The sequence below is a fragment of the Gopherus evgoodei genome, chromosome 11 (assembly GCF_007399415.2).
Source record: "Gopherus evgoodei ecotype Sinaloan lineage chromosome 11, rGopEvg1_v1.p, whole genome shotgun sequence".
In the NCBI taxonomy this organism is placed as follows: domain Eukaryota; kingdom Metazoa; phylum Chordata; order Testudines; family Testudinidae; genus Gopherus; species Gopherus evgoodei.
In genome coordinates, this window is record NC_044332.1 from 71,487,107 (window position 1) to 71,499,113 (window position 12,007).

At 44.2% G+C, this 12,007-nt stretch overlaps 1 protein-coding gene and 1 non-coding gene across 40 annotated transcripts in view; one reads left to right on the forward strand and one right to left on the reverse strand.

The window, feature by feature from the left end:
* The window catches only part of CLASP1 (cytoplasmic linker associated protein 1), a 292,383-nt gene that overhangs the window by 90,695 nt on the left and 189,681 nt on the right, over positions 1-12,007 (forward strand). For all 39 annotated transcript variants that reach the window (XM_030581023.1, XM_030581026.1, XM_030581025.1 and 36 more), the window contains 4 exons: positions 3,008-3,086; positions 5,106-5,209; positions 6,317-6,408; positions 6,515-6,590. In XM_030581023.1, the coding sequence (XP_030436883.1) occupies positions 3,008-3,086; positions 5,106-5,209; positions 6,317-6,408; positions 6,515-6,590 (351 nt within the window). The remainder of the gene's footprint in view (positions 1-3,007; positions 3,087-5,105; positions 5,210-6,316; positions 6,409-6,514; positions 6,591-12,007) is intronic.
* LOC115660109 lies at positions 1,447-1,573 on the reverse strand. Its single transcript, XR_004002751.1, has one exon. It is a non-coding gene; the product is annotated as a U4atac minor spliceosomal RNA (small nuclear RNA).

Sequence of the window (12,007 nt, forward strand, 5' to 3'; positions counted from 1 at the left end):
CTGATGAGCTGGGTAGCTGGAAGTTACAAAAGATTATTTACTAATCTAGCAGCACCTGCACTTTTTCCATTCCATTTTCCATTCCCCAGAAATTGTTTTTTTAATCTCATTTCACATCAGTGTTTAAGTTTTTAAACTGGATACGCATCCTTCTCATATTACTGAAAGGGCTACTCCAGTTTCTTTTACCTAATCATGGGTGTCTCTAGGAGTAAGCATACTCATTAAGAGCGTTTCATCACCGAATCTTTGTATACTAAGCAATTGCAATAACAGCATAAGTGCCAGTAATTGCCAAAGAAAATGAAAAAAACACTGTATGAAGGATGGTGATTGACTAATTAAATGTATGGAGGTTTTTATTAGCATACACCATAGTATAATAGACTTTGCAGTAAAGTAAATTTTTATCGTGAGCCCCAATGTGCAAATTTATATTTCTTATTGCTTGTAGTTCTTTACATGATAACTTGCCTAGACCCATGTTTGGAATAAAATTAGAAACAGAGTGAAAAACACAGGTGGGAGACATGGAGCCTGGGTAGTTTTTCTGTACAGAAATTTGCAAAACACTAGACTAGGTAGTGTATTTAAAAAGCAGCACCCCACCCACCTCACCTTGCTCTTTCATTCCCAAGTGCCTAGTGACACATGCTGATGTAATGATGACATGACTTCATTATCACAGCACAACCATCTCTTCTCTTTGATCATTCCCGTAGTGCCTGTATCTTATGGGAAACTTTTTGACCTCTAGGTTGAGGAAGAATTTCCATATTAAATTGGAATACTGTTTAGATTTAGTTAGTAAACTCTGTCACATTATATAAGCAAATGTACCTGAGCTTTATAATTGGCAACATGCTTAGGCTGCATAGTGCTGCCAGTATTTAAGGTATTGCCCTGGAATAGGAAATCTGCAGGGAAAGACTTGCAAAGAGAAATTTTAAGAAAGCTTTATAACAAATGTAAGTATAATTAAACATTCCTAACAATCATCATTCAACCTTGCAGAACTGTTGGTTGTTTTGCAACACTGAATAGATAAACTGAGCCGTCTGTTTGGGGGGGAACAGACAGTGTGTACGTTGTTTAGGAAGAGAGGAGCAATTATTGCTGATTTGCTAGGGGCTTATTTTCAGGTCCTAGTTAAAGGGAGTAAGTGAAGTCGATGCACTTCAGTTTTGAGCTTAAAATGGTGAGTTTAGCAAAGATTCTTGCGCCATCTAGTGGCTGTTTTATCTACTGTGTAAAGAGAAACGGAAAGGTGTTTCCCCGATGCACGTTTGCACCGTCCGCTCCGTGTTTTGTGGGGGGTGGGAAGGATAAAATCCCAGGAGCATAATTCATATTGGATAAAGGTGATGGAAAAAATGCAGAAACAAACAAACTCTATTAAATATTAAACTGTTCTTACAACGAGGTATAAGGTTGCACCAATTATTGGGTTCCAAAAATTGCACCACATTAAAGCCGAAGCCTTAGCGGGCGCTTATGTGTTGTGTCGGTGTTAGCAGTACTGTTCTCACTATACGTTCATTGAACAGTAGCGCAACCCCAAGAGAAGGATGGTTAAGGAAAGAGTTTAATGGGAATGCGGGGAGGGACTCTGGACGGCTAGTAGGGTTGTGGCGACGGCGCTTTTTGAGCCTGCCTTTGTCTCTGTGGTTTCTCTCAGGGACGCGTCCCAGCACGATACTGTGGCTCGGGCTTTCATTTTTATGTCAGTTAACGCCGTTTTAATCCTTTTTTGGACGACAGTCACGACTGTACCCATAATGCAGTGCGCCACCTAGCGTGTATATTTGCATACGTTGCTGGTGAACCTTCCTTGAGTGAATGAACAGTGTCAGAGCAAAGCTTGTACTGTTAAATGGAAAGGAAGAAGTGGTCAAATGCATCCTTGTTTGCATTTTCCTTTGGGTGATTGATATTTATGCATACGTTGATGGAACTGAGGATAATAATAATAAATAATCTAACATTTGCACAGCTTTACTAAATTTTTATGAAAGATCACCCACCCTTACCAGGATAATGTTAATAAAAATAGACACACAAAATCAAACCAAACCGCGAGTGGGGGAGGAGAGAATATTTTGCCTGGCTAACGCAATATGCATTAAGCAGTTTACAAAGTATTTATTGTAATAGTCTATTACCTACCACTTATTTATTATGCTTAACAAAGAATACATAGTACTTAAGAATATTATTTACTATAATTAGCATTTCTGTAACTTTTTATTAATATTACATGGTATCATTGTGGATATTCTTAATTAGTATTTACTTAGCACTTTGCAAAATATGCAGTGCTTTCAAATAACAATACTATCCAATTCTTATATAGGGCTTTTTTATCAGTAGATCTCAAAGTGCTTCACAATCGTTAAAGTTTTTAGTATCCTTTTAATAAATAATGATGATAATTTTAAATACATTAAAAAAATGACTGTAATCCTAGTAACACTGTTGACAAACACTTTCACTTTCAATAAAAAAATCTATTTACTTGTTCCTATTTATTGCTGTTAGTTTAATTTTTTTTCTAAACTTGGACAAGAAATACAATTAACCCAGTTACATTTTACATTATTTAGTAATACATTATAATTAATACCAATTAATTACCAATACATAAATAATATAATTAATAAATTGCAAATATATATACTACATAATTTAAGAACATGTCTGTGAAAGTGATTATGATGATTGATTATGTGGATTGCAGTTTGTTTAAAAATCCATAATCCTTTCATTTCTCCTCTGCAGTAGGCAAGTAATCTTCTTTATGGTCATATTCTACGCTGGGCAGTGGGCAGGTCCAAATGGCATACATTGCAGTGGAACTCCTTATACGATGCGTGAAAGATTTGTTTTTCTTTTATGAACACATTTATTCCAGCATTGCTTCTGCAGTGGGAAACCCTTAAGTTTTGCCTATCCTGGTGTCTTGTGCCTGACTGCACGCTAACTTGCTGTCTTTGTTGTGTGTTTGCAGGTGGTTCTGCTGGGGATGGACATCCTGTCTGCACTAGTGTCACGGTTACAGGATCGCTTTAAAGCTCAGATAGGCACAGGTAAAGGATAAGGGATCGTTAGCCCACCTGAAATATATTTGGCCAAATTCTGCCCTCACTCTCACCCGGACAGCCTCGTTCATTTAAAGAAGGTTATGGCTGTAACGAAGAAGCAGAAATATGGTCAACTGTCATTAATCTGAATTATTTTGTTAACATTGCATATACCACAGAAGCCGCATCATCAGCACTGGTACTTCGCAGCTTCTGCCACTCAAATAGCACGAGTAAAAGTGACAGACTCTGGCCCTAAACAATTAGCCTCTGTGCTGAGTCCCCTTATTGCTGCGTATGCTCTCATCCTCTATGGAGCCAACAGAGCCCGCAACCAAAAGCTAGTCATAGGAGCACAGCCTAAATTCCATGGAGGATTTGACATTAACCAGCTGAGTAGGAGAGGGCACTGTCTGGTTCAGCACAGATCTGTGTCTGGAGAATTTGCACAGTTGTCTGCAAAGCCTGGGAGCCACTAGTGCATTCTCAGTGTCCTGTGGTTTTTGTGAACTTTTTTTTTTTTTTTTTAATTTGGGAGAGGTCTCTGGGTTCTCCCCCACTGCTCCCCTGAATAGTCTCATGTTCCCCATTCTCATTCTGGAGACTGCTCTGCCTCTGCAGTACTTCCTGCCTTAGTTGCCAGCCTCTGCAACAAGGATGGTCCCATGCTACTACAATAACTCCTCGCTTAATGTGGTTAGTTGTGTTCCTGAAAAATGCGACTTTAAGTGAACCGATTTTAGGCGAATCCAATTTCCCCATAAGAAATTGGATTCCATATTAAATCTATATTATATAGATCTAAATCTATATTATTATTATCTATATTGTTATTATTATTATTTTATTATATAGATATACACACAGTATATGTTTTAAACAAACAATTTAATACTGTTCACAGCAATGCTGATTGCGAAGCTTGGTTGAGGTGGTGAAGTTAGAGAGTGGAAGAGGAAGGGATATTTCTCAGGAAATGCCTTGCTGCTAGATGGTGAACTAGCACTCGGCTGAGCCCTCGAGGGTTAACACATTGTTGTTAATGTAGCCTCTCACACAAGGCAGCACGAACATGAGGGAGGGGAGACAGCATAACAGGCAGAGACAGACACACACTTTGTGTGTGGGGGAGAGAGCGAGAGATGCACACTGCCCCTTTACCTAAGCTGACCCACTCTTAAATGTGTTGTCTTTTTAAGTGGATCAGGAAGTTGAGACAGTGGCTGCTGCCACAAGCTCTCTCTGTCTCTCTCTGTCTGTGTCCACTCCCTGCTCTATACGGAGAAGGGGTAAGCGGAGTGCAGGAGCAGGGGGGAGGGGGACACCCTGACATTAGCTCTCCTTCTTCCCCCCCTGCACAGCCGCAGGAGTCTTTGGGAGCAGCTCCAAGGCAGAGGGCAGGAGCAACACATGGCAGTGGGGGGAGGGACAGCTAAACTGCCCTACAATTGATAGCCTCCTGGGCGGCTGCAGCACAGGGAACTTAGGGGAGCGGGGAACTGATAGGGGGAGCTGACAGGGGGGCTGTTGGTCCATCCTGGTTCCAAGCCTCCACCAGCTAGCTGCAACGGGCTGCTCTTCCTACAAGCTGTGGACAGAGCAGGCAGCCAAACGACATTAGAAGGGAGCATTGCACAACTTTAAATGAGCATGTTCCCTAATTGATCAGCAATGAAACGTTAACCGGGACGACTTTAAGTGAGGAGTTACTGTACATTGTTGCTTCGTTCCCTCTTAGCTGTCACAGAGTACCACTGTCATAATGATTACATCTTAATTAATGCAAAACTGTCAAGATCTCAGTCATGAGAGGTACTGAGTGTTGTCCATTCCCATTGACATCAATGGGAATTATGGGTGCTCAGCCCCTGAGATCCCAGACAAATGAGTGGGGACACACATTACATTGTGGGTTAGTGATGTCCCAGAGTTCTCTCTGCTTTGCTGAAGTGTATGTGTGTGATTTTAACTGCTAAACTCTGTAGCTTTTTTTTTTGATAGACTTTGGTGTGTTGTTTTTTCCAGTGTTGCCAAGTTTACTTGACAGGCTGGGAGATGCTAAAGACTCCGTGCGGGAGCAGGATCAGGCTCTGCTGCTAAAAATTATGGAACAAGCTACTAATCCTCAGGTATGGCAATGACTCATTTGGAATACACTGCGTGTGTTCACAAAGAACCTATGTCGGAATCTGTATTTATGACCTGCCATAAAGTCACCTTTCCCCATGGGTGCATGTTAACTGGCCTGTTGTCTCCATGTCCACAGGATAATCTCCCAAGGTGGTTATGAAGAATGGATCATGTTCAGACCAGTTGCAGTTAGATCTGGGAGGGGTGGTTGATTAATCTTCTAAACCTTAGGTTCCAGTCCCAGTGGAGTGAAATTGATTTATTCCTCTTCTGAGTTAGATCCACTGAGAGCCACATAATTTACTGGTTGTGGATCTTTCAGATTACTACTATATAATCCAGGACCTTTCTGTTTTCATGGATGTTAATGATCCTCTGATACTTTCTGTAAAATGAGGGGTTTACCCCTGGCAAGTATTTTCCCTCTTCCCTCATGTTTGTTACTGAAACTCAACCTATCCCCTTTCAGTGGTGATGCACACGTATAGTTTGGAAAGATTCTTTGGGATTTTTGGAAATGAAAGGTGCTCTGTAAACATGCTCTCCGGCTCTACCGGCTTGTCCAAGAGAGCATCCGTTTCTGAGCCTTGCCCCCCTGTCTCTCCTAATTTCTGATTTGTCCTGAGATTTTAGGGCAGAAAGAGAGGCAGGGATGAACACAGCATCCCCCACTGTTTAAATGCTCACTCGCTGATGCTTGTGCTTCCCTATCCCACAGCCTAGAGCGCTATGGTACATGAAGCAGGGGCACAGCTGGGAGATGGGTGTGTTTGAACATTAGCCAGGGCTTCACGATAGGAGAGGCAGTCGCAGGTGTCAGAGGGGCTGTGCCTTGGGGGTTGGTGGGTATGTGCTGGTAAACCAGTGTTATGTTAGCTAACAGCGAGTTACTGAAAGGCTCAACAAAGAACAAAAGATTAGTGACCTTTGAGATTAACACAGTCGTCCTGGAGCTCCCACCTAGAAATCCTCCTAGTCTCTTGTGTGTGGGCACAGAGTATATATTTAAACCCAAGGGATGATAAATTGTACCAGGGCTGGAAAAGAAAACCCCACCCACTCTATTTTTCTTCTTCCCTTTCCACCATCTTTTCTGTCTTCTGCAGTACGTGTGGGATAGACTGTTGGGAGGATTCAAACACAAGAATTTCCGGACGAGAGAAGGGATTTGCCTCTGCCTTATTGCAACCCTGAACGTGTAAGTCAGGACCTGTCATAGACCTGCGTTACTTGATTCCAAGTGTTTTACATTTACAAAACCAACTAAACAAAAATTCATACTTATGCACTTTCTTTTCTCCTAGATCCGGAGCTCAGAGTTTAACACTGAGTAAGATTGTGCCACATATATGTAACTTACTTGGCGATCCAAACAGCCAGGTAAGTCTTTGGTGAAACTCAGTGTTAAATTCTATATTTACTGGGAGGGAGAGGGGGTCTGATTGCCACTCACAATAAGCAGGGCACTAAATTTTGAATGGTACATTGACTGTGTGTGCTTAGTGCTGGCTGTTGAAAAAGCCTGTATGAAAAGCCTTGGTTTAGTTTTGCATACTGTGATTTTTGGGCATTCCTAGTTCTGTTCTCAGTGACTCTATGGTAAATCTGAAGTGATTTCACTGGTGTTGCTCTGGGTTTATATTGGTGTCGCCAAAATAATTAATAAGAGTCAAATCCTAAAAGACTGAAATCATGACAATAGTTAACTCCTTATGCAGCAGTGTGAGTTGCATGGGATATTGGGGCTCTGGTCATCTGAGTAAATTCAAGGGAAGATATGAAAGAGATGCATGAATCCAGTCTGTCTTTGCTTAGTGCCATGTGCTCTATTGTGTTGTGTTATAAGAGCTGGTTTGGGGGGAAGCGGGTGTCCTAATCAGGGAATTGGCAGTGATGTGCTGCTAGACTAGAGTTTTTATAAGGAAGTTCCTCAAAAATATCCTACCAAAATCTGTGATACATTTCCAACGCCCTGTGTAAAAATAGCACTGTTCCCTCTGAACAAATCCATCATTCCAGTCCTCCTTTCCTTCTCCTCCAGAGAATTCAACAAGTCCGTACGTGTGTCCTCTCCCAACTCCATTAGAGTGATTTCCATTGCTGTAGTGCCACTCACCCTGAGAAGGATGAGGGCCCAGTTTCTCTAAGTGCTCTGCTAAGGCCAGGAAGAGGCAAAGCCTGCCCTGAAGAGCTTACAATCCAATTGGAAACAAGACACAACAAGTGAAAGTAGGAAACGGGAAGGGAGAAGGTGGGGAAGGGAAGACAAGGGAAAGGGCAATGTGAGATAGTGTAGTTATATAGGGCAGCTCTTGGCAACTTCCTGGTTCCCAGTCATTGGAAATGGCCCTCTCTTGTTCGCTTCACACCATGAGTCTCACTCCCCCGTGCATCATGGATGCTCCTCTAGGTGTGCCCCTACCTGGCAGCTGTCTCTGGCTGTTGATTGGGTGGGATGTGGTGTTGGGCTGGGTGTCGGTTGGAGAATAGGTGCCTCATGATTCTTGATTTGGGCAGGTCTCTCCTCCCCCCTCCCACCCGCGACTGCTGGGGCTCTCCCCTAGCTGCTGTGAGTAGTTGGGTGGGAGAGAGTGTTCCCTTCGCTGGTATAAGGGACTAAGAGAAGAGCTGGTTACCCCGAGAGGTGGTAAAGGGAGGGGGAATGGGGAGCCAAACTCTCTTCCTTTACTGACTTTTCAAACCCTGGGCAGGGGATGGACTGGCAGGCTCTCTGGCAGGGGAGAGAGATGGGCTCCAGGTCTCTTACTCAGTGCACATGCAGTGATTGTTTGAACACGTCTTCTCTCTCTCTTCTGTGTGCGCTGCTAGAGCAGCCAGCAAGTGTATGAGGGGAGGAACCCTCACACCCCTGTGCACTCCTGTTGGTGCCTAGTACATCTCACAATCTCGAATTTCCTAATTTTCCTTCAGAGTCTCCCCAAAGCAGTGCTTGCGGGGCAGAGAGGTGTAGCCTGGCCTGCCCAAACAAAAACAAAACCAACAACAAAACTCCACAATAGTCAAACATAAACTGCTGTGCCTGGGTATCTTTTAAATCTTCACAGCAGTGAAAAACACTAACCCATTTGGCTAAGATTGAGTGCACTGTCAGTTTAATAAATGCTTCCTCTGTTAGGGGCCACTAGATCCTGTCCTTCTTGGGGGGGGAGGGGAGACGGGGTAGTGTGGAAGGAGAGGGATGGACCTTGTGATCTGATAACACATTTTTCTCTGTCTCCAGTTGCTTATTTTCTTCCCTCTGAGAATTATTGTTATAAAGCTCCATTAGCAGAATGTTGATCAACACTGTCCTCTGTTGGCTGAATGAGATATAGCAGAAACAGGGAAACGCAGGGTTTTTTGTTTTGCTTTGCTTCGCTTTGCTACAAAGATGCGAGTTGTATTGTTGAGGGTTTTCTTTTTACAAGCGGAGGATTTTTTTTTTAAACTAACATTGTTTTTGAGTGATCGTTTAGCAATTTCCCTTATCCCAGTAAACTCTTGATATGGCTGTTTAGTTATATGAATTTAGACTGTTCTGACTGAGGACAGGAGTCTAAAGGATTTTAACATAAAGAAATTAAAAGCATTAAAAAAATTGTGTTATAAATAAAGAAAAGCTGCTATTGATACAGCCAAGATTTATACTTGTGTTTGCCCCAGGGTCACCCCATCTTGTATGCCATGAGTATTTATCTAGGCCATGATCCTGCAAACATGTTCACATCCAAATAACCTTACATGTCATTCCATTAAACTCAGTGGGACTATTCAGGCTCATAAAGTAACTTATGTCCGTGACTGGGGCTCCTAGGCACTATGTTAATACAAATAATAAGTAATAATAAGTGTTTGAAGGGTTGGGACCTTAGGCTGTAGGTTTTTTATAGTGACTTTTCTTCAGAAAGCACAATTTTCCCATGGTGACTTTTTAGAGGACTCATCCGTGTTCTTTTACCTACCCCTTCAGAGCCATGTTTTCACCTGTGCCAACTGCAGTCTCCCTTCACCTGCTCCCTTCCCCCAGCTATGAAAGTGTTTACGTCAGAGTCTTGCTCTGGAATCTTCATCCCCTCATTACCTCTAAGAGGAACAGGCAGCAGTGATCAAATCTTCAGCTGAGGGGACGAGATCTGCTCGTCCTTCCTTTGTTTGTGGCAGGATCAGTGGCCTCTCTTCAGCTCCATGCAATGAGAACCAGTGAGGCTTTCTTGTTTTAAGGGCTTGTCAGGTCTTAGCTCGCTCCTGCCACCTCTACAATGTAACAGGGCTCAAAGAAAGCCCCAGAATTCCTGGTGTGTTCATGCCTACTCACCTATGGCTTTGCTTTGTTTGGTAACTTGTGCCTTACTCAGGCTGATAGCATGTGATGCTGGACCTTGGTATTCTCTGTGTAGATAGGTTGGGTTGTGTCATATTTACTCTTTTAATGTTTGTTCTACAGGAGCCCTATGCTTTCCCTTGTTTTTAGTTCCTCGTTACAGCACATGTAAAGATGGCGACCCATTAAAGAAGATTTGTCCAAGAAAGAGAGAGAGGACTTCCATTTCTGATCTCATTCTGAGATCTGTCCCACTCCATGTACATTGTCCTTCAGCAATTGCTGCAGCGCCTCAATCTTTAATTGGGCCTAAAATAACCTCCTAAATTGGCCAGAAAGGCGTGTACCCCCTGTACACCATACTGGATGCATCCCTTTATGTAGGGTTGGTTAAATGGGTCTCTGCAACTGAACAGATGGTTATGGGAGATTCCTCCTAACTTCATCTCCCACATCAGTTTCATCTTGTCATTGGGTTATCTCCTGTCCTTGTTCCTTAGATGGCTGACAACCTGGCAGCAGAACAGGGGCACTGAATGTGAGGGTCTTTTCGGAGTTCACACCAATAGTCCTCTACCGATTAGGGAATCGAGTATGACAGAATAAGAGTCTGCTCGTGACTGTATCAAGTCCTCGAGAGTCCTTTCTACCAGTGCACCCTGTGGGGGAGTGCAGCGAAGGGTTGAAGATTACAAGATCAGGGATTCTAAAGGAATGCCCTCTGTTTAGCCAAACGCCAAACCTGGGGTGGATGTCACCAGCTTCTGCTGACTTTGGCCAAAGACTTTGTTTGGCCTAGAGGATCTCTGTATCTGAGAGCAGAGTCCATTGCCCTGTACATTTCCAGCCTGCCAGCCCTGTGCAGCTGCTCCTATCAGCCACTGGTCCGAGGTGTAAAGAGAAGCTCTGGTGGAATGTTGAAGGCCAGTAGGAGCCTGAGTTTGGCCTTGGTTCCAGAACCTGGCGAGAGGGGCAGTTATGCCCGCAGACACAGCGGCAGTTGACAGGGCAGACAGACGGCTGAGTAAGGAATTGGGGGAGGGAGGGCAGAGAGGTGCCCCTCAGCATGCACAGGGCTGCCATTTGTCCTCTCCACCTTCTGTGCCAGGGCTCAGGCTGCAGGGGCGGAGAAATCCTGTGGTTGCTTCCTGCCCTCCCCTCTGCATAGGTGGTACTGCAGCATAGTGCTTCACCTGCCAGTTGCCATGGGGATGTTGGGAAGAAGTGCTGTGCAGAGCCCGGCCTGGAGAGGAGAAGAGGAAGGGGGGCATTGAACTGGCAGCATGTGGGGGAAAAGGGGATGCTGGGGCCTGAGAGGGGGAAATATGGGGTTAGGTAGGAGGAGAGAGGAGAATAGGAGGGGAAAGAGGTGAATGGCGGTATGGTGGGAGAGATGGAATGAGCTCAGGAGGGAGAGAGGAAAGGAAAGAAGACTGACAAGGGCAGAGGAAAATGACTAAAAGCCCCTGGGGCAGGAGGGCCAGAACTCAGGGGCCTGGGAGGAAGCGAGGGACCCTGCTAGGGGAAAGCTCTGCAGTGGGAGGACAGAGCTAGACGAGTGTGAGCAGTAGTTGAGGTGCTGTGCCACAGGCTGGCTGTTATCTCCTTGGCAATCTTTCTACTGCAGTCATATTGCCAGGGGATCCCCCACCAGCTGCCGCCTCTGTGCCCCCCCCTCCTTAGGTGGGAGTGTGTGTGTTGGACATTGGGGAGGGCAGTGTAGGTAAGTTAATGCTAGTGGTGGGCATTTCTTCACCACAACTTTGTAGGAAGGGAGGGATTGCAGGCATCTTCCAGTGCACACCCTCCTCACCTGCAGAGCCTGATGGAGGGCAGTGGCTTACCCGGTTCTGGGCTTCTGTCCATGCAGATGCCGGGGGCGATATAGTTCAACTGGCTGCTGAGCGCATCTCTTGCAAACCAGAAAAATATCCTTTTTTATATGCAAAGTTCTTACTTTACATTCTGTCAAGAATCCACGTCAATCATTTACCCTAGCAGTGCCAAGATTAGACTACCCCCCTGGTGTCTGTGAGGCACCTATTGCCCTGGTTTCAGTTGCCTTGTATTAACAATATCAGCCCAGAGCATGTAAAAAACATGATTAGTTTGTTGGTATAGTTGATCTGCTGCGGTACTAATGTTGTACTGAAATCTGTTCTGTAGTAGAGATACTAGGGGTTTTGTTACTCTCTTACCATTCTCTGTCTACACCTACCTTTGCGGCAGTGACTCTTCGCGTGCTGGGTAACATAGTCTGGGTCTATACCACAGATCTGAAGGGAACCTGTAGCCAAGGCAATTTTGCCGTGGTAGTTCTGTGGCATTGTATTTTTCATTAGGAGATTGGTCTGTGTCTGCAGAATCTAAGGACAGAAAGTCAAGGACTTAAGTTACTGAGCACGCCTGATTTCTTGACATGGAAGGACTTTTATGCAATTGATATCAAAATTACTACTTTCCTCATGCTATTAGA